This window comes from Ovis canadensis, chromosome 23 (genome assembly GCF_042477335.2).
Source record: "Ovis canadensis isolate MfBH-ARS-UI-01 breed Bighorn chromosome 23, ARS-UI_OviCan_v2, whole genome shotgun sequence".
Classification (NCBI taxonomy): domain Eukaryota; kingdom Metazoa; phylum Chordata; class Mammalia; order Artiodactyla; family Bovidae; genus Ovis; species Ovis canadensis.
The window spans coordinates 63,799,523-63,821,920 of NC_091267.1; the positions used below are offsets into that span (position 1 = coordinate 63,799,523).

The window sequence follows — 22,398 nt, forward strand, 5'->3', positions numbered from 1 at the left end:
GTGTGTTTACAGGCCATGAGAACAGGGCAGTAGCTGGAATAGAGCCTTCCCAAGGTGAAGAGGTACCTGCCAATAGTTTGTTGAGCAGACCACTCACGCACAACCACACACACGCACATGATAGCCCCTCTGCCTGTGAGAGGAAGACGAAAGAGTTTTAAAAATAAATAAAGTCCCTCTTAATTATCCACAGATTATCTGCACTGCAGCTGATCTGGAACAAATCCTGCCTGCAGCTTGCTGGTGATGTCATCTCCCTGTTTAGGTGCTCATTCCCATCTCTGTTTACCGCCCAGTGGGAGCCGGAAAGTGAAGAAGCCTTCAGCATCTCCCCTCATAAAGCAAAATATACAATTGCCTCTGTTTGCTGTGCCCTTGAGAACCAGGCCAAGTATATGGGTGGAAAGTGAAAGGAGTTCCAGTTTAGTTTCTATTCCCTGACTTGGGCAGCAGGAATTGGAGGAGGGATGGAATGGGGCCCCAGGTGGTTCTTTTGTTCCCCTGAATTAGGTGACCAAGTGGACTTCACTGCACAGGCCACAGACTGACTCAGTGGGTGGTCTCTAACTGGCTTGGAATCTTCAAAGTGAATGGTATTTATCAATTCCTCAAGTGTTTATTGCAGAGAAGGCAATGGCAACCCACTCCAGTGTTCTTGCCTGGAGAATCCCAAGGATGGCAGAGCCTGGTGGGCTGCCATCTATAGGGTCACACAGAGTCGGACACGACTGAAGCGACTTAGCAACAGCAGCAGCAGCAAGTGTTTATTGACCCTGTCTGTGCTAGAAGCACTAAGCTGGTGTTCTTTGAGCCCCAGTGCCCTTATCTGCAAAGTGGGAACTCGGACTAGAATTGCAGTCTCTCAGTGGAGATGCTGGCATTATTCATTGATGGAGATGCTCGTCAGGATGGTTAGCAAATCCAGCTCTGCCCATTAAAGGCCTGTGGTGACTCCTTGTCAGAGTAGCCAAAGAAGGCAGGACCACCCCCAGTTAAGGACCACTGGACTTGTTTGCTACAATTGCTTCCCAATCTGAAGTTCTGATTATTTTGTGGCTAGGCCCAATAAAAACATGTACAGTAGAATTACTGAAGGTTGATGAAACATCAGAATAGCAGGTACATCTTATTCAAGCAAAGGGAATTTTTAAGAGTAGCAACAACAGGTAATACCTGTTGAGCAATTATTATGTTTCAGATTCTTGGCAAATTCCTTTCATTAGAAGTCTTTAGAGAGCATCTGATTGTTTCCCATTTCAGATCACTTGTGTCCTCTAATTTGTCCCCTTAATTTTAGAGCATTGAGTTGACAATTGTCTTGCTTCATTTACCATTTGCAAAGTTCAGATGTGTACGTAGCCCTATAGGGGACCCTACATATGAAGAGAATGAAGAAGCAGCCCTGGCTAGATTCACTCCTCTGCACAGGATGCAGTATTTGTTCTCTGTATATATGCAGACTTAACAAATGTATGAAATCTGTCACTCCCTAAGAAGCTATAATATTGCCTTTACTTGGGAGGGATTGGGGGCAGGAGGAAAAGGGTACGACAGAGGATGAGATGGCTGGATGGCATCACTGACTCGATGGACGTGAGTTTGAGTGAACTCCGGGAGTTGGTGATGGACAGGGAGGCCTGGTGTGCTGCAATTCATAGGGTCGCAAAGAGTCGGACACAACTGAGCGACTGAACTGAACTGAACAGAGATGTGAATTGCTATTTTTGCCATTTCTTTTTTCTCCCCACTGAAGTCCTTTGCCTGTAATTTGAGTCAGGAACCACCAGGGGGAATCAGGATATGATCTGACTCATTGCTTTCAAGAGCTCAGTTCAGTTCAGTTCAGTCGCTCAGTCGTGTCCGACTCTTTGCGACCCCATGAATTGCAGCATGCCAGGCCTCCCTGTCCATCACCATCTCCCGGAGTTCACTCAGACTCACGTCCATCGAGTCCGTGATGCCATCCAGCCATCTCATCCTTGGTCGCCCCCTTCTCCTCCTGCCCCCAGTCCCTCCCAGCATCAGAGTGCTTTCCAATGAGTCAGCTCTTCGCATGAGGTGGCCAAAGTACTGGAGCTTCAGCTTTAGCATCATTCCTTCCAAAGAAATCCCAGTGTTGATCTCCTTCAGAATGGACTGGTTGGATCTCCTTGCAGTCCAAGGGACTCTCAAGAGTCTTCTCCAACACCACAGTTCAAACGCATCAATTCTTTGGCGCTCAGCCTTCTTCACAGTCCAACTCTCACATTCCATACATGACCGCAGGAAAAACCATAGCCTTGACTAGACGGACCTTAGTTGGCAAAGTAATGTCTCTACTTTTGAATATACTATCTAGATTGGTCATAACTTTTCTTGCAAGGAGTAAGCGTCTTTTAATTTCATGGCTGCAGTCACCATCTGCAGTGAGTTTGGAGCCCCCCAAAATAAAGTCTGACACTGTTTCTACTGTTTCCCCATCTATTTCCCATGAAGTGATGGGACCAGATGCCATGATCTTCGTTTTCTGAATGTTGAGCTTTAAGCCAGCTTTTTCACTCTCCTCTTTCACTTTCATCAAGAGGCTTTTTAGCTCCTCTTCACTTTCTGCCATAAGGGTGGTGTCATCTGCATATCTGAGGTGATTGATATTTCTCCCGGCAATCTTGATTATAGCTTATGTTTCTTCAAGTCCAGCGTTTCTCATGATGTACTCTGCATATAAGTTAAATAAACAGGGTGACAATATACAGCCGTGATGTACTCCTTTTCCTATTTGGAACCAGTCTGTTGTTCCATGTCCAGTTCTAACTGTTGCTTCCTGACCTGCATACAGATTTCTCAAGAGGCAGGTGAGGTGGTCTGGTATTCCCATCTCTCTCAGAATTTTCCACAGTTTATTGTGATCCACACAGTCAAAGGCTTTGGCATAGTCAATAAAGCAGAAATAGATGTTTTTCTGGAACTCTCTTGCTTTTTCCATGATCCAGCGGATGTTGGCAATTTGATCTCTGGTTCCGCTAGGTCCCCATTATCAAAAGGATACAATTCATCTGCCAATCCCGCTGTCCTGCTAAGAAGCCTATGTCCTGCTTTGCTGTGCAGAAAGTCCCTTTTCTAGGGTGGCAATAAAATCTCCTTAGAGTTTGTGTGTATGCATTCTCGTGCTATTACATGGAAAGCAAGAGATACAAATAATTAAATCGGTGTTTAGCAAATTCTCTCAAAATATTCAAAGACATTTGCAAAAGAAGGAAGCAAAGGGGTCCAGGTAGAAAAACAAATTTATTGGTCCCTTATTTTCCCTCTGCGATGAGTTTCTTTTTACTGTTACCCTTCTCCACTAGTGCTGCTGCTGTGTGTTTGGAGGGCATAAAGAATGATTTCTGCAAAAGTCAGAGCTGATCACTGCCACCCACAGCTTGTGCATGTTAACCTTCAGGGAGAAGGCATTTACATTAAAGGCACACTAGCTGATGATCTTATCAAATCAATCCATCTTCTCTCTCTTCCAGGGAAGCGTTGCACACAGCAGGCTGGGTGGCTTGGGCAGTGCAAAGCCTGGAATCCCCTGAGCAAGCAATGTTTCAGCTGGCTGGACAGATCAAATAACACTTGGGCTGGTTAACAAAAGGCACCCAAGTGGGAAGGTGTTGGAAGCCGAAGTGTGGAAATTTACCCAACATTGTCTCTTTGACAGGGAAGGAGACTCGGTCTGAAAGATGCTGCATTCCGCCAGCCTCTCTGGGTCCAGCAGAACACAGTCTCCTTCACGGTGATGTGGATGAGGGGGTGACAGAGGACGCTGCCCGCCTCTGAAGTCTCCGGAGGATCCAGGCCAGGCAGGTGAGACCCAGGTCTGGGACTTCAGGTGCAGCTTGGTGTAGAGCTCATGAAAGGTGCTTGAATTTCTCCAGCTTTCTTCACCAGCATTCAACAGACTGGTTTGGGTTTCAGAATCTGAGAGAAGCTAGTAGAAAGGAAAGCTGGCAGAGGTACAGAGAAGTCCCTACAAGCCTCTCAAATCCACTGTTGGGATCCCTTCATACTGCTTGGAACCTGGAGGGCAGCTCCCAGGCTGCCAGAGGCTGCGATACCACTAGACTTTGGACCATCGAAAGGAAAGGAACATAGCTCAGCGACGGCTCCACATTTAAGCCAGAAGTAACCTCTTATAACACAGGATTTAAAGGGGAGAGTTTCTCCATCTTTACTTTGTGGTCCATCATGAGAGAAAACTTTCCATTCACATAGATAATGGGACTGGATTTTCTTTCCAAGATACTGTATTTGAAAGAATCATGAGCCATTCTAAGCTTCCAGGGAGGCTCAAAGCATATAGGAGTTGGTGGACAGCCTTCCCAGGGCGAGGCTAAGGGGACAGCCTGAGCCTCCAACTTCTGCAGCTCAGCGGGTGTGGACAGATGCCACTCTTGTCTCCAGAGAGCCGGTGGCAGTAACATCACCAGGAGAAAAGGCATCCTTCAGCCTTGGGACTTGACAGAATGAGGAGGGCTGGGGAAACCAGGAGCTGGGACTCGGTCTTTCCTAACTGCCCCTCTGTCCCACGGGCAGCGCCTGACCACTGAGCCAACCATGGCCGAGAAGGGCGGCTGCCTCGCCAGTGTCTACGGGTATGACCTGGGCGGGCGCTTTGTTGACTTCCAGCCCCTGGGTTTTGGCGTCAATGGGCTGGTGCTGTCGGCTGTGGACAGCAGGGCCCGCCGGAAGGTGGCGGTGAAGAAGATCACCTTGAGCGACGCCCGCAGCAGGAAGCACGCACTCCGGGAGATCAAGATTATCCAGCGCCTGGACCACGACAACATCGTGAAGGTGTACGAGGTGCTGGGGCCCCAGGGCACCGACCTGCAGGGCGAGCTGTTCAAGTTCAGCGTGGCCTACATCGTCCAGGAGTACATGGAGACCGACCTGGCACGCCTGCTGGAGCAGGGCACGCTGACCGAGGAGCACGCCAAGCTGTTCATGTACCAGCTGCTCCGGGGGCTCAAGTACATCCACTCTGCCAACGTACTGCACCGAGACCTGAAGCCCGCCAACATCTTCATCAGCACCGAGGACCTCGTGCTCAAGATTGGGGATTTTGGGTTGGCGAGGATCGTTGATCAGCATTATTCACACAAGGTATGTCTGGCTGGAACGGCTGAGAAGGGCGGTCCATGGAATCCTCAAGAACACTCAGTGTTCGAGAGAGTATTCCTAGCTCCAGTGGAATCAGAGGACTGGGCTCAGTATTTAGGGGGAAGCTGGAGGGTGCGAGAAAGAGGGGTGGTCTGGTTCTTAGTCTTGCCTCTGCCACGTGGCCATGACCAATGATTGGTCTACAGGAGGCGGTTGGATTAGATGATCCAGCTCTAAACTCTGTGGCTTTATGATTCTGCAGCTGGGGAGCTCCCCCGGTGGTCTAGTGGTTAGGATTCCGGGCTTTTACTGCCACAGCCTGGGTTCAGTCCCTGGTGGGGGATCTAGGATCCCGTAAGCCGTGTAGCACAGCCAAAAAAAAAAAAAAAAATGAGCTGCTTGTGAATTTGCCTCTAGCACCGTATTATCCCCACCGTCTGCCTAACCTCCTCCCCTCTCTACCCTCTATTCAGGACTCCCCGGGAGGCCTCCCAGGATTTGAGTCTTACTCTCTGGCTCATCTTGCCTCCTCCTTCCATCAAAGTTGCCCCCCTCTGCGTTCCATTCTCTCTGTCTGTGGACAGAGGCACGAACAGGGAATCTGATAAACTCATTCTTGGCGTACCTTATCCAGCTAAGGGCTCAGCTCTCCCAGGTCCCATGATGCCCTGGGCCTGCAGTGTGATGTTGAAGCCACAGGGTCTGGTTGGTGCTGAAACCTCACATGGTGGTCAGCTAAACATCCAGCAGCTGCAGAGATCAGAGCAGCCCCGGCCACACTGACACTCGTTTTCAAGACACTGGGCCCTTCAGGAGCTAGTTCTCTGAAGTTCTGTTCTCCTTACCCCAGTTTCTCTGACTTTAGGGGAGCCTCTAAGCATCTCAGGCGGCCACCCCTCAACAGAGCTGTGGGGTGGCTGTGACTTCTGGACTCCTGCCAAAACTTGTCAATCATGAATTTTTACTACTGGATTAGCCAAAAAGTTCATCCCGATTTTCCTGTAACATCAGACAGAAACACCCAAATGAACTTTCTGGCCGACCCAAGAGAATAAGTGCATTCCTCAGGAAGTGGGTGCATCAGCCCTGTTACCAGCCACAGGGCTGGGGTGGGCAATGAGTGGGGAGGGCATCTCTGACCTTGAATGTGTTCAGCATTCTCTCTGAGGCCCTGTTCCTCTGCTCTCCCTTGCCACCCTATCTGCCTCCAGCCAGAAGGTCACAGACACTGAGAAAAGGTGCCAACCTGCCTGGCGCAATGGCAGTGGGGTGGCATGGGGAGGGGGCTGGGGGGTAGGGCTCCCTGTCCCACCCTCCCTGGCTGGAACCTGGGCTCCAGCTCAGATTTCAGACCTTGCATCAGCCCAGCTGGCTCTTGTTGCCTGGTGCCGCCTGAACCATGAGCTTGCCCTCTGTCCCCACTCCTGCAGCCAGACCATCTGTCAAACCTGACAGCCAAGTCTGTAGGGAGGAATGTCCACGGTAAAAAAAAAAAAAAAAATCCCGTGCCCTTCTGTCTTCCTAATTCCCTGTGCTGGTTCTCTTTTTTTCAAAGGAGCAGTGATTCCAAACAATTGAACTGAAAATTTTAACCCAAATTTGCCCTTATTTGGTAAAAGGACCAGAGAATCCATGACACTGTTATTTCTGGGATGCACAAAACCACCTTCTGAATTGGAATAAACCAGGACGTTTGGAAATAATAAAAGGAGCTTTTCTTCGATGCAAGTGAAGTGCTATAATGGGAACGGGCGCAGAACAGCACGTGGTGGGGGCTTTCAGGAAAATGAAGGCAGGGGGTTGTTGGCGCAAGCAGTGTCTGTGGCAGTGATTCTGAAGGAGGTGTGAGGAGGTGATGCTGTGATGGAGACGGAGACCCAGGCTCCCTTCTGGGGATGTCGCCTGGGACACAGTCACCCCCGGGAGCCTCTATTTCCCCATCTTTGATAACGGTGATCGTATGTGCCCTGCCTGCCCCCTGGCTCGTGGTTATGAATCAAAATGGAACATAAAAGCAAAGCCCCTTAGAAAGTAGTAAGGAAGCCCCCCCCCCAACCCAGCCCTGTTCAGAGTGCTGGCTGAGTACACGGGGCCCAGGAGCTACGATGGGGGCCACGGAGGAGCCCAAGGTTCACTGACCACCAACGGTGGCTGTGCGCCTGTCCCTCAGGGGTGGGAAGACACCGTCTCTCTGGTCGGGACTTTGATTTTCCTGATGCAGAGGAATTTAGATGCTCTGACTTACACTTTTGTGGGCTCTCTTCAATAAAATTAACTGTGGGAGGTTTAAAAGAAAAAAAAAATCACTGGAGCCAGTGACAGGCCCAGTAGGTGCTTACATCAGCCCTGGGTTTGGCAGGCGTCCCCCACCCCCACCTGCCTCCTCCCTCGTATGCTCTCTGCTTTTAGCTTCCTCCCTACTCTTCCCCAAGTGATGACGAAAGCTTTATATTGGGTGCCTTTATCTGATTGCATTTAAATCAGTTCTCATTTAATTCTCATAATGCCGTGAGGCACTTTGGGCAAATGGTCCATTTTAAGATGGAGAGAACTGGCTTTCTCAAGATTACTTGGCTGACTGCGGCAGAAGGGGCATAAGAATTTGGCCTTCTAGCATCTTGATGAATGGTCTTTCCATGCGCCATTTCCTCCATGGAGGCTGTCTGGGTCTTTCCTTCCTTCGAATTCCCCGCCCCCCATAACCTGGATCTTCTAGCACCCGCCGTTGTCTGCTTTGCGGTATTTCTGCCGCTGTCTTCTGTGTCTCTTAGGCTAAGAGCTCCGTGGTTCTTGACGGCTGTATCAACGTTCACATCGGTTTCCTCCAGGGAGTCTAATCCTGTACCCGAGATATGGCCCAGCTGATTGTGTGGACTGTCGTGAACAAATGGAAGCATTGTCATGGGCCAGCACATTGCAGGTGGCAAGCTAGTTGGGGTCACTGATTCCATGTGCTTAGAAGGTTTGACTCTCAGAGAGACAGCATGGCATTCTTCCAGCCAACGGAAATCAGAAGTATGCACCTGCTCTCCCCGGTGTGTTTGGAGGACAATTGCCTTCACTGGAGCAGCTCTAAACTGGACCCCTCTGAAAGCTTCAAGGATCCTACGCTTGCTCCGAAGAAGCTCTTGCGCATCTGGCCTGCAGCCAGTGCCTTTGTGTGGGTTACAGCCCAGGGTCAGGGACAGGCTTTGTGATCTGAAGGGGGGGTGGGGGAGAGGAGCTGGACATGGATGCACCAGCTGGTGCTCCTTGTCCTCATTGTAACTTTGTCCTGAGTGGACAGCAAGTCTCCTTCCCGTCCACATCCCCCTCATCTAGCACAGGGCCTGGCCCAGGGTAGGTGTCCATTGTGTTTATCTCACGGAGGAAAAGGCCTCCTCTTCTCTAATGAGTAGCTGACAGCTTTGGAGCATCAAGTTACAGTCAGCCAACATTATGGGCACATGACCCCCTCCCACACCACCCCAAGGGTCTTTGATTTTGCAAGGCAGAGGGCAACTAGAGGCCCTGGTTGACCTACACTGACCATAGAATGTGGCAGTGGGTAGCAATGAGGGTATTCTGGTGGCTCTCACTCATCAGGCATGGCATGGGGGACCCCTGGTTTCTCTGTCATTCACCATGTGACTTCAATTCCTGTATTGTGTAGGTCATTCCCAGAATAAGAGATCTGTAAGGAGACCTCCCAATCACCTGGTCCATTTCTTTCATCTCACAAATGGTAATACTGAGGCCTAGGAAAGAGATCTGTTTAAGACCATACAAGGACTGGCTGAGCCTAGAGTACCATGTCCGCTGTTTTTTTCTGAGCTCCTTCTCAACTGTCTGATCTGTCAAATGGGGCCATCATTCCCCTTCTGCTTATTTCATAGGATCCTTGATAGCATCAGTGAAAGCAGGGCTGTCAAAGGCTTTCCTGATGAGCGAAAGGCTAAATCACTAACACAACCACTTGCCCAGTAGATGCCGTGGTAACACCAGGCAGAAACCCTGATGTCAGTTTCCCCTCCTCCGACATATGGACCCAGGGACGGGGGGCCTGGCATGCTGCAGTCCACGGGGTGGCAAAGAGTCGGACATGACCGAGCCACTGAACAACCTGACGTGATGGCCGAAGGGCGAGTCAGGAGCCCCCACCTCCTGAGGGCGGCTGCCGGCCTGTGTTCTTGTCATGAACCCTTTTCTGCCCGCCTCCTCGGCAAGCCCACTAATTAGTTCCTTGTGTGTGTGTCAAGAGGAGGCAGCTGGAAGAGCATGTTTCCCTTTGAATTTATCCTATTAGGGAGTAGATGAGCTCAAAAGAGGGGAAAAAATGTAGTTTAAGACTTCACTAAGTTCTGTGTAAATTCTGAGAAATGTCAGGAGCCCCCAGGAGAGGGTGCTGAAGGCTGAACAGGGCGTTGACAGCCTGATTAGCTGTGTGAACACGTCCCTCCAGGCAAGGGCCTGGGAGAGGGAACCATCTTTTGTCCTTGCCGGAGGCTGCCAGCGGACCTGCCTTTCCTGGGAGCAGTAAGCAGAGAAAGCTGCAAAGGAAAGAAAGCAAGAGTAAGAGGCCCATAGCATATGTCTCAGAGAAGGCCATAGCAACCCACTCCGGTACTCTTGCCTGGAAAATCCCATGGACGGAGGAGCCTGGCAGGCTGCAGTCCATTGGGTTCGCTAAGAGTCGGACATGACTGAGCGACTTCACCTTCACTTTTCATTTTCATGCACTGGAGAAGGAAATGGCAACCCACTCCAGTGTTCTTGCCTGGAGAATCCCAGGGACGGGGGAGCCTGGTGGGCTGCAGTCTCTGGGGTCGCACAGAGTTGGACATGACTGAAGCGACTTAGCAGCAGCAGCAGCAGCAGCATATATCTTGGTGGGTCATTCAAGCAAGTCCAAGATTTCTGCCAGGCTGGCCTGCCTTTGGGTCCTGACCCCTTTCTGTTGGTTTGGCCAGAAGGTTCTTAAGATCCAGACAGTTCCATAGGACGTTATGGAAAAACCTGGGCTTTCAAAGGCCAACCCAATACTTCAGAACCATCCGTCTTCTTACCTTACAATTCATGATCGGAATGCTCTCACACTCTGCCTCCATATCTCATGAAGGTTTCCTTAGAGGTCAACTAGTACCATCGTTCTCAAAGCGTGGCTCTGGACCAGCAGCATCAGCCTTACCTGGGCACTTGTTAGAGATACAGGTTCTCAGTTTCCATCTCAGACCTGCTGGATCAGAAACTCAGCGTGGGGGCCCAGCAAGCTGCGGTTCAACACGCCTCCAGGTGATTCTCATGTGGGTGAACTTTTAAGCATCACTGATCTGAAGATGTGGAGTAGCTAGTCTGTGAGCAAGCTGCTTTTATCTTGCGAGCGTTCCTTTTAGTTTCTTCTTAAATACTTGCTATTTATTTGGTTATGTCGAGTCTCGGTTGGGGCGCGGGATCATCATTGCATCATGTGGGGTCTCTTGTTCCGCTTCACCAATTCCAGTTGAGGTCTTGAGCTCAGTAGTTGTGACGCGAGAGTTTAGTTGCTCCGAGGCACGTGCGATCTTATTTCCCCAACCAGGGATCGAACCCATGTCCCCTCTGTTGCAAGGTGGATTTTTAACCACTGGACCACCAAGGAAGTCCCCAGAAAGTGGACACTCCTGGTGTATCTGCTGATGCTTGCAGCTGAGGTTCTCAGACTTGAGCTCAATGAAGAAGGCTAAGAACTCCTCCCAGGTAACATAGGTGTGTTTGAAGTAGGTACCTTAACCAAAAGGGGTACTTAATGGTGGTGATATCAGGCACTGTGATGGGGAATTATGAAGATGGTTTTAGGCAGGATGACTTTTAAGGCTTCAGTCACATCACTTGGAAACCGCCTGGTCCACCATCCCTTGACCTTGGTGGAAAACTGCACAAACACAGTCCATCAGGAGTGCTGGTTCTGTTTAGGTTTGACTTTAACGAGCGTTAGGTGATACTGGAGCTTCCCAGGTGGCTCAATGGTAAAGAATCTGCCTGCCAGGCAGGAGACATGGGTTTGATCCTTGGGTCAGGAAGATCTCCTAGAGAAGGAAGTGGTATGACACTCCAGTATTCTTTCCCGGGAAATCCCAGGGACAGAGGAGCCTGTCTGGCTACAGTCCATAGGGTCACAAAAAGTCAGACAGACTTGCAAAAAAAAAACAAGGAGATACGAGAAATGATTTTAGAAAACATGCTTTTTATCCTGGTGTAAATTACCTCACTAGATGTTATTTAAAGACAAGACATGGCTTTCACAATTCAGTGAGACTGTTTGATTGAGGGCTCAGCAAATTACTGCAGTTTGTTAAGACTTGTGGTTCAAGGTCCCAAAGGAGGCAAAGAGGTACATGATGGAAAATGTATCAGCCAGCTTTCAAAGGCTGTGCACAGAGCTTTGATTAGCTGTGTTTTTGCTGGTGAAATTGTGTTGACCCACCCCACCTCCTCTTCCTCTGGGTCACTCTGCCTGCCTTTGATGGCTTCTTGTCTGTCTAGGCCAAGATAACCCTCCTCTGCCTGCCTAGGCAGACACAGATTCCTTTGAACCTGAACCTAGGAGGAGGAATGTCCATTTCTGTGGCTGAAATAGAGTCTTTGTCGCTGATCAAGAGACTGTCCATTTGTTGTTCTCTGTGCCTGTATTTTGTATGGCCTCCACCTTGCAGATGCAGATAAGTAGGTGCAGGAAGGGAGGAGGGGCTTGTCTGGCATCCCAGAAAAGGACTGGGGTCCACAGTGCAGGCACTGGGAGGGGCCCTGCCACTCCTGAGGTCCAAGGTTTCATGAGAGAGTGGACTCGTTGAAGGACAACTTGCTGGGGCCCCAGCTAGAAGTTCTTAAGCTGCTAAGAACATTATTCTCAGTCAGTGGAGGTGAAAAGGTTTATTTAAAAGGCTATGAAATATCTCATTTTAAAATGGAAAACTATGACCTGGGGGATTAGAACAGGTTGTTCTAGAGCCAAGTGTCCCTGAACCCTCAGGCTGACCTGGAAAAGCTCATTTTGGTGGCTTTCAGAGTTTCCCTGGTTCCTACTGCCCCCCGCCCCAGGAGCAGAGTCTTCATTCTGTCCCTAGGCCTCCTGGGGTCCTTCTCTACCCACTGCCAGAACGCTACACACAGGGAAGCAACCCCACTTAGCTCCAGTGGTGACATTATAAACCTTTAATAACTGGCATGGCCCAGGCACCAACCAATTTGAAAGGAAGCTGGCAGAGTCCTGGAGGTGCCCTGCTTGCCAGAAGTTGACCCTTCACTGCTCGATCATAGGGACTTATGGGAGTATCTGGGAATGAGGCCAAGGTGATCACTTTCCAACCAGTCTGCGGGTATTTCATTTCTGACAGCTGGACTCACTGTACCAGTGCGTACCTGTCATCCTTTTCTGCCTTTCTCTGAATGTCAAAGTTTGTCCTTCCCATACACCTGTAGGTCCAGTTCTCCACTGGGGGGTGAATGGTTGATTAAATAGCGCAGAGATCACCACCTCCCTCCTTCCTGTCAACACCAGCCTACTCACTCACCTACTCACAATTAGAGCTGCCATCTCCTATGGTGAGCTCCAAAGCTTCAGAAGAATTCAAGAAGCAGGAAGTCAGCCTTCTTGCCAGGAATGCTAGAGAGTGGCTAGTATTTTATGTAGTTCAGGCTTGCTGGGGACAAATTCTTTTATCTAGAAAGTGTCTTTATTTCACTCTCATTTAAAAAGTTTGTTTTCCCAGGACAGAAAGCTCTGAATCTGTGTTTTTCTCTTTCAGAACTTAAAAATGTCCATGCTTTATTTCCTATCCCTAATGTTTCTCAAGAGGTCTTCATATGGATCATTGCTCCTCCATATGTAATGTCTTTTTCTCTTAACTGCTTTCAAGATTCTTTCTTGATCTTTAACTTCCAAAAGCTTGACTGTGGTGTGCCCAGGTATGGGTTTCTTTGTACTTATCCGATTTAGATAATTCATTGAATTTCTCAGATATGTGTCTTTTCCCCCATCATATTTGGGATGTTTTCTGCAATCATTTTTTCCTGTTCCCATTTTCTCTTCTCCTTCCAGGCTCTGATTATATGTATGTTACTCAGCCTGGTGTGTTGCAAAAGTTTGTCCTCCAATCTTTTCCCTCTTTTTCAGAATGGATAATATCTATGTTTCTGTCTTCAACTTCCTTGACCTCTTCTTCTTTAATTTGCTGTTAAGCTCATTGGATGAAGTTTTCATTTTGGATGCTGCACTTTCCTAGAATTTCTATTTGGTTCTTTTTCATAGTTTCCACTTATATACTGAGATTTCTCCATCTTTTCACTCACTGAGATATTTTTCTTTACATTCTCAAACATATAATACCTGCTTTAAAGTCTTTACTAATTTGAACATCTGGGACATCTTGGCATCTGTTTCCGATTGACTTTGTTTTCCTTGAATTTGGGTGACTCTTCCTGCTTCTCCACACTTCTAATAATTTGTGGTTGTTTCTGGGTATTAGAGTTGCTACCCTGAAAGGAGCTTGAATTATATTGTCTTCCTTTAATAAGTGTTGAATTTTGTTCTGACGGAGAGTTAATTCACCCGTAGTAAATTACAGGATCCTTGATCCTGTTGAAGCTTGTTTTCATGCTTCGACAGGGCAGGCCTAGAGTGGACCTGACTCCAGAGCGTGATCCTTACTCCTGTGGTATGACCTTGCTGTTGTCTCACCTGAATGTCTGGAATGTGAATAAGGAGTTTCCCCCTCTGGCTGGATTGAAACGCCTATGTGTCCAGGGTTTCTGCAACCTCTACTCTCTGCGTTCTGCTGTAAGTTCCAAAGTAACTACTCTTTGCTGGATCTCACCCTGTGTATGTGCAGACCAGCCTTCAGCCAGAGATCTGGAGGGATCTCCCGCCTCTACAAACTCCTGAGCGTACCCTATGAAGCTGCTTCCTCTCCAGAATCCTGCCCCAAGGGCTCCAGTGCTTCTGCAGCTGCAGACCCCAGCCTCTAATTTCTCAACTCAGTAGGACAACCGTACTCTGCTTTGTTCCACCTTCCTGTGTGGTGGTTGGAAATCTACTCAGGCAGAGTGCCAGGTGAACACAAAGCTCACCTGATGTGTTTCTTTCCCTTCTCTCAAGGATCCTGTACAGCCTATTCAGTTCAGTTACTCAGTCGTGTCTGGCTCTCTGTGACCTCATGGACTGCAGCATGCCAGGCCTCCCCGTCCATCACTAACTCCCGGAGTTTACTCAAACTCATGTCCATTGAGTAGGTGATGCCATCCAACCATCTCATCCTCTGTTGTCCCCTCTCCTCCTGCCCTCAATCTTTCCCAGCATCAGGGTCTTTTCCAGTGAATCCATTCTTCCCATCAGGTAGTCGAAGTATTGGAGTTTCAGCTTTAGCATCAGTCCTTCCAATGAATATTCAGGACTAATTTCCTTTAGGATGGACTGTTTGGATCTCTTGCAGTCCAAGGGACTCTCTTGTTGAATCCCTAAAAACTGCTGTGTGTATTTGTTTTGTTTTATACTTGATTTCAGCAGGAGGGCAAATCCAGCACTGGTTGCTCCATCATGATCAGAAATGGCCAGCCCTGACATTTAGTGATGCAAGGCTCTGTGTGGCTGTGAATCTTTTAATGCTGGCGCACAAGCACCTTGGAGGAAGTGTTGATGACTTATGTCTACATCCCTGTAGCATGCTTAATGAATATTATTACATATAATGAAATGGAGAGTCTGGGAGATCAGTGTTGAATAACGTGTTCCTCCTTCATTTTGCCTAGGAGATGTGCTGGGAAGGGAAATCCTTCCAGATAGCATCTTCTATCCCTTCAGTCTGGGTGGGAAGCATCCCAATTGCTCCAGTACTGACTCCAGCCTCTCTACTTAGGGACTCCAAGGTTATAAATGTCTCAGGAACATGACACACTGTCTTATTCTATAGGCAGATATGTCTATGTTTATACTGAAGAAGGATTAGAAAATTGGATCAAATACTTTTTCATTTTCTCCTGAAATGTGATTTCTTCCTTCATCCTTTACCGTGGTAGTCTATTGAAAAGACAGCAGTATAGAAACAGAAGGCTCAAGGGGAACATCAGATTGCTATGTTTATCCTTACTTTCATGGGTAGCTTCTCGATCAGTACTACACTTGGAGCTGGGAGAGAACCACCTTTATCTGTAGCTTCATTTGCTGCCACCCAATCGTCTTGTGCTGTATCACTGACTTCTCACCATTTGCTGGAAAATACTTGGTGATGGGTCTAGTCCCCCACACTGTTCCCTCTGCTCCCACAAACACACCTAATTATCCCTGCAAACTCCACTCAAAAGCCCCAATTCTGAAAAGCTCTTCAGGGAGTTAATCACACCTTCCTCTGGTTGTCCATAACAGTTAACCCCATGCCATTGTGATTATTTATCTAAAATGTTTATGATGATGCCTCTACCCCAGTAGATAGTAGGGCCCTTAGGAAAGGGTATCTCATTCATCAGATGAATACAGTGAGGCACAGACAGTAACTTGTGCCAGGTCCCCCAGCTGGTAAATGGCAGAATTGGGGTTCAAAGTTTCAAAGCCTAATAGAATAACCACCTCATGGTGCCTTCAGAGGTCATGCTTTATCCACTGAGCATACTGCCTTATTGGCTACTTAGATGACAGTGTTTCCAGAGGTCACATATTCTGACTGTCCTTTCACTGACTGACCTAAAGTCTTCCAGAACAGATACCTTGTGGAGTCAGTGGAAACGTGAATCTCTGCTCCATAAATGACTCTCCGTTTACGTTGTTGGTATTCTGTTGCTGTTCCGTCACTCGGTCGTGTCCGACTCTGCGACCGCGTGGACTGCAGCATGCCACGCCTCCCTGTCCATCACCATCTCCTGGAGTTGGCTCGAATTCATGTCCATTGAGTCAGTGATGCCATCCAACCATCTCATCCTCTGTCGTCCCCTTCTCCTCCGGCCTTCAGTCTTTCCCAGAATCAGGGTCTTTTCCAGTGAGTCAGCTCTTCACATCAGGTGGCCAAAGTACTGGAGCTTCAGCATCAGTCCTTCCAGTGAATATTCAGGACTGATTTCCTTTAGGACTGGTTGGATCTCCTTGCAGTCCAAGGGACTCTCAAGAGTCTAAAAAGCATCAATTCTTCAGCACTCAGCTTTCTTTATAGTCCAACTCTCACATCCAACATGACTACTGGAAAAATCATAGCTTTGATTAGACAGAACTTTGTTGGCAAAGTAATGTCTCTGCTTTTTAATATGCTGTCTAGGTTGGTCATAGCTTTTCTTCTAAGGAGCAAGCATCTTTTAATTTCATGGCTGCAGTCAGCATCTGCAGTTATTTTGGAGCCAAATAATAAAGTCTGTCACTGTTTCAGTTGTTTCCCCTTTATTTGCCATGAAGTGATGGGACTGGATGCCATGATCTTAGTTTTTTGAATGTCGGTTTTAAGCCAGCTTCTTTACTCTCCTCTTTCACCTTCACCAAGAGGCTCCTTAGCTCCTCTTCTCTTTCTGCCATTAGAGTGGTGTCATTTGCATATCTGAGGTTATTGATATTTCTCCCAGCAATCTTGATTCCAGCTTGTGCTTCCTCCAGCCTGGCATTTTGCATGATGTACTCTGTATATAAGCTAAATAAACAGGGTGACAATATACAGCCTTGCCGTACTCCTTTCCCAGTTTTGAACCAGTCCGTCGTTCCATGTCTGGTTCTAACTGTTGCTTCTTGACCTGCATACAGGTTTCTCAGGAGGCAGGTAAGATGGTCTGGTATCCCCATCTCTTTAAGAATTGTCCACAGTTTGTTGTGATCCACACAGTCAAAGGCTTTAGTCAATGAAGCAGAAGTAGTTGTGCTGATATTTTGCAGGGAAGCCATGTTACTCTATCGGCTCATATTGAGGTTATAGCCAACTAACTGTTAAGTTTGGTATTCCCTACTCACGTTCAGGGGTTCCCAGGTGGCTCAGAGGTTAAAGTGTCTGCCTGCAATGCAGGAGACCTGGGTTCGATCCCGGGGTTGGGAAGATCCCCTGGAGAAGGAAATGGCAAACCACTCCAGCATTCTTGCCTGGAGAATCCCATGGACAGAGGAGCCTGGTGGGCTACAATCCACGGGGTCACAAAGAGTCGGACACGACTGAGCGCCTTCACTTTCTTTCACTTTCATTCGCATTCATGGGCTTCCCTGGTGGCTTAGAGGGTAAAGCATCTGCCTGCAATGCGGGAGACCCGGGTTCGATCCCAGGGTTGGGAAGATCCCCTGGAGAAGGAAATGGCAACCCACTCCAGTATTCTTGCCTGGAAACTCCCATGGACAGAGGAGCCTGATAGGTTACAGTCCATGGGGTCGCAAAGAGTCACAACTAAGCAACATGTTTGTTTGTTTGTTTATTCACATTCATATCATTGATTTTTACCCAAGTACAAAACTTTACCCTTCTCCCTAAGAAGTCTCATCTTCTTGGCTTTCAGCAAATATTTCAGCTTGACAAGATCTTTCGGCTTTTTGCTCTATCCCATAATCTTATCCCATACAGCTTCATAATTCGAAAGCCAATTTTCTATGACTTCACCCATATCACTGATTTTAAAATGTGTGAAGAGATTAGGTGAAAGGCTTAGTCTCATGGTCACCAGCTACTTCCTTCCAGGGTGACATGACCCTAAGCCAGAATTCTTTGGGTTTAGCTGTCCAACCAGTTGTGAATTTACATAATTTTTTAGTGGTCTGACCCATGTTTCTTCATTGTCCACAAAGATGTCCTGAGAGTTTGAGTTAAATGCTTTATTGAAATTCAGGGACATTGTCTATAGTATCCTCTCATTCTACCTCAGTACAATTTTAAATTCATCCCCAAGTAAAAAATCCCAATTCAAGCTGCGTAACCAACTATGATTCCTAGATACATGGAACTCAGATCTTGGCAAACACTACCTCTTTACTTAAAGAAAACCTGAGACATGAAAATTTAAACTTAACAAATTTATGTTGGAGGTTAAGGCATGGTTAAGTACACTATGTTCATCCACTAAATAGAAAGATATACAACCATTTTCAATGGTGATTTTGAAGCGTTTAGAATAACATAGAAACTGTATATGTAATAAGGATTAGGTTTAAAAAGGAAGATACAGAATTGGATGGATGGTATGATCGTAACAGTTTAAAGCAAGGAGAGAAGAATGATATATAAAAAACAGACGAGAAGTAAAAACTCCAAAATGCTAACCACTGGACTATACATGGCGGTTTTGTGTTTTTTTCCCCAGTCATTCCAAAAGTACAGTGTAAACACGCACACTTTTTTTTTCATTTGATTGAACTATTTACTTTTTTAATTTTATACACACACACTTTTAAAAAATACTTTATTTATTTGTGGCTGTGCTGGGTCTTCATTGCTGCGAGGGCTTTCTTCCAGTTGCAGTGAGCAGGGTGGAGAAGGCAATGGCAACCCACTCCAGTGTTCTTGCCTGGAGAATCCCAGGGACGGGGAGCCCGGTGGGCTGCCATCTATGGGGTTGCAGAGTCGGACACGCCTGAAGCGACTCAGCAGCAGCAGTGAGCAGGGGCTCGCTGCAACAGTGATAGCTGCAGCATGCGGGCTTCTCACCGCAGTGGCTTCTCTCGCTGTGGAGCATGGGATCTAGAGCCTGCGGGCCTCTGTAACTGTGGCGCAAGGGCTCAGCAGTGGTGGCTCCCAGGTTCTAGAGCACAGGCTTAGTAGCTCTGCAGCATGTGGGATCTTCCCGGACCAGGGATTGAACCTATGTCTCCTGCCTTGGCAGACAGATTCTTTACCACCGAGTCACCAGGAAAGCCTGAACATGCATAATTTTGTCCCAGTGATCTCTTTGTTTGCTGGGTGGGAAGAGTAAGCTTGCAAAAAATGTTTATTGCAAAAATAGGTAAACTGAGATCACTTGGCCTCTAAGAGAACCGGGTCAAGCACCGTGGCATCCGGCCCAGGAGGCTGGACATGCTGACCCTCGGCTGCATTCTGCCTGGAGGTGCCTGTGCTGTCGAGTGTGTAAATCCTACCTCCCCACCCAGGGTGGCAGCTGAGCCTTGGCCACTGGCTCCACAGGAACATGGGGCAGGCTCTTCTAGGTGTGCCATCCCCTGGGAAGCAGGACCTCTCCCCTCAGAGGCAGGGTGGCCAGATGCTAACTGCTGCCATGGAACCCTGAGCAAGTTACTTCAGCTTCCTCACAAGCCTCTGATGGCTAACTACATCCTCTCATGATCGATTCTACTTCTCAGGGCCATGCATGAGTCGAGAAGATGATGCATGTAATGTGTGTGTCAGCTATCTTGGAAGGACTCAGTAAACAGTGGCTTTTTATTTTTTTAACTATGATTATGAATCACCATTGGAGGGAATTCAGATACCTGAAATTTGACCACTAATGATGCCAAAACTCAGCCTCTGTGCACCAGTGCCGAATCGATTCTCAGAGTTTTAGGTGAAGTAGAAAAGCTTTATTGCTTTGCCAGGCAAACGGCAACATGCAGGCTCACGCTCTCAAATCTGTGTGTCCCAGGCTAGGGGGGATTTGGTGAGGAGTTTTATAGCAGTGGTTGGGGTGGGAGGAGGTTGCCAATAAGGATCAGGGTTTGTGTGGGGTCTGGTGGCTCAGATGGTAAATAATCCACCTGCAATGCAGAAGACCTGGGTTGGGAAGATCCCCTGCAGAAGGGAACGGCCACCCACTCCAGTATTCTTGCCTGGAGAATTCCATGGACAGAAGAGCCTGGCAGGCTACAGTCTATGGGGTCGCAAAGAGTCAGACAGGACAGAGCGACTTTGACTTTCACTGCATTTCTTTAATCTGACCTCAGGTGGTCTCCTGATAAACGTCTCTGGTTCTTGAGGTTATCAAACTGTGACCTTCTTTCTGGAATGAAGAATGCTTCATCAAGTTAACATCTTCCACTTGTTGGAAGTTTCAGTTCTGTAGACAAGTTCAAAGATATCATGTGTGTCCTTTGAGGCAGAACCGGGACCCTGCCCCAAGCCTGCACTAGTGTTTCTTGACTGCAACTCTCTTGTCTCTGCATCCCATCCCTATTAGCAACTCTTTGAACCTGCCCTTTAGAACTCAAAGAAGGCCATGGAGGCTGAAGCCCATTTCCTACAAATAAGAAATGGGGGACACAGAATGGCTTCCACTGCCAGGAACCCCACAGGGTCCTGTTCAGTTTCACTAACAGTAAAGTTTATTAAGACAGTTGACCATGTTTTATTTTCTCTTCTAAGATACAAATTGAAGGAGTGAAGAAGAGGAAAAGTTCAGAAAGCCTTTGAGTGAACTTGTCAAAATGGATGGATTAGGAAGCAGTGCACTGTGGGAAGTGTATTTAACCCAAAGAGGGATGAGAATAGGGAGCCGCCTGCCTTAGTTTTGACACTTTGGCCATTTAGCCAAAGTGATTCTAGTATGGAGGTTATACACTGAGTGATAGTCAAAACACTTAATTGCTAAGATTTGGGACCAACCAATCAAAATAGATAATGCTGGAGACCCGGGTTTGATCCCTGGGTCAGGAAGATCCCCTAGAGAAGGAAATGGCAATCCACTCCAGTATTCTTGCCTGGAGAATCCCATGGACGGAGAAGCCTAGTAGGTTACAGTCCATGGAGTCGCAAAGAGTCGGACACGACTGAGTGACTTCACCTTACCTAATGACCAATCAGCATGGATCCTGGTTGCTATGAGCACCCAAATCCCTACCTCTGCACACCTCACCCTACAAAGCCTGGAGGGCAGAGCCCTGTCTCCCCAGAGATGCTCCTTTAGACATCTGCCAGCAACTCCACACCTGGGCATGCAGAGCAGTAATGGAGAGCCAAGCCCTGGCCCCAGAGCTGCCCTGTGCTCTCACTCTTGCTTCCTTCTCTTGTCCATGACACCATGTTTGCCCTCCGCTCTCCACCACACCTCTGACAGCAGGCGTGGGGGAGCTGTTCCTTAGTCTCCCTGCTGGGCCATGCTGGCCCCTCCTGTGTCCCCAGAAGACCTGAACGGCAGGTTTCCAAGATGTCAGGGCCTCTGGAGTATGGCCATGAAGATTTTATTCTGTGTTGCGCCTGCTACGCAGAACTGCTGCCATCTGCAGAAACCATGAGTTCTCGTGGAGGTGATCTCAGTTAAACAGTTGTGATCTGCAGGAATCATCTTCTTGGAGATCAATATTTCCCATTTTACATCCCTACACTGTTTATTTTGGATTTGGAGTCACAATTCCCTGTGTAAGAGAGTGAGCCCAGAGTGACCGTCCTGGCCTGGCTCCACAGGCCAGCACCCTGGAGGAAGGAGGTTGTCTGTACATTGCGTGATGAAGGCAGAGGAGTCTGAAGCCAGAAGACTAAGCTTGTAAGTCTGGTTGTCTTGACTTTTTATACGAGCTCTGCTCTGTGGTCACCAATCCTCAATCCTGACCCCAACCAATTTGCACATGGTGGGTGGGTCAGATGCTAATGAGAGAGTAAACAGGTGATAGCTACTATAGCTGCTGCTGCAGCTGCTAAGTCGCTTCAGTCATTGTGCGACCCCATAGACGGCAGCCCACCAGGCTCCCCCGTCCCTGGGATTCTCCAGGCAAGAACACTGGAGTGGGTTGCCATTTCCTTCTCCAATGCATGAAAGTGAAAAGTGAAAGGGAAGTCGCTCAGTCGTGTCCAACTCCTAGCGACCCCATGGACTGCAGCCTACCAGGCTCCTCTGTCCATGGGATTTTCCAGGCAAGAGTACTGGAGTGGGATGCCATTGCCTTCTCCAGCTACTATAGCTAGGGGACCAATATTGTCATTTCAAACCTGAAAATTTTCCTGCAGTTCGCAATAGTGAACCCTGGAAGTTCTTTACCATCCTTGATAACTCTGGATCCTCCCACCAGAGGATCCTCCCACTTCCTCTGAGGGAGGCACGTCACATTACTTACTGTTCTCACTTGACAGCTGAGGACTAGGGAGCCCCAGGGGTTGAGAGGTTCATCTAAGACCCACTGCTAATAAATAGCAGTGGTAGACCAGGCCTGCCTCTAGGGATGAGGAGCGGCTGATGCAACTGGGCTCAGCTTCAGAACTCAAGCTCTCCCCTGCTGCCTTCCATGATGAGGGAAGAGTCATAAGACAGGGGGCCCTTGATTCTGCTTTCCCAAGAGGACACAAGGCAAACAGAGCAGTTCTGTGACCTCCGCACCCCACGGTGAGCAGAGAGGGAACCAAGACAGGAACTGACGGTCCCTGTGTCCTCGGCCCGCCCTCCTCTCTGCGGGTCTCTTCC

At 48.2% G+C, this 22,398-nt stretch overlaps 1 protein-coding gene across 2 annotated transcripts in view; it reads left to right on the forward strand.

The window, feature by feature from the left end:
• Positions 1-22,398, forward strand: part of MAPK4 (mitogen-activated protein kinase 4) — a 173,911-nt gene that overhangs the window by 106,233 nt on the left and 45,280 nt on the right. Inside the window, exon 2 of one of the 2 annotated variants that reach the window (XM_069568579.1) lies at positions 3,680-5,121. The exons of the other annotated variant lie outside the window; for it this stretch is intronic. Within the exon in view, the coding sequence (XP_069424680.1) occupies positions 4,576-5,121 (546 nt within the window). The 5' untranslated portion in view covers positions 3,680-4,575. The remainder of the gene's footprint in view (positions 1-3,679; positions 5,122-22,398) is intronic. 2 annotated transcript variants of the gene reach the window in all.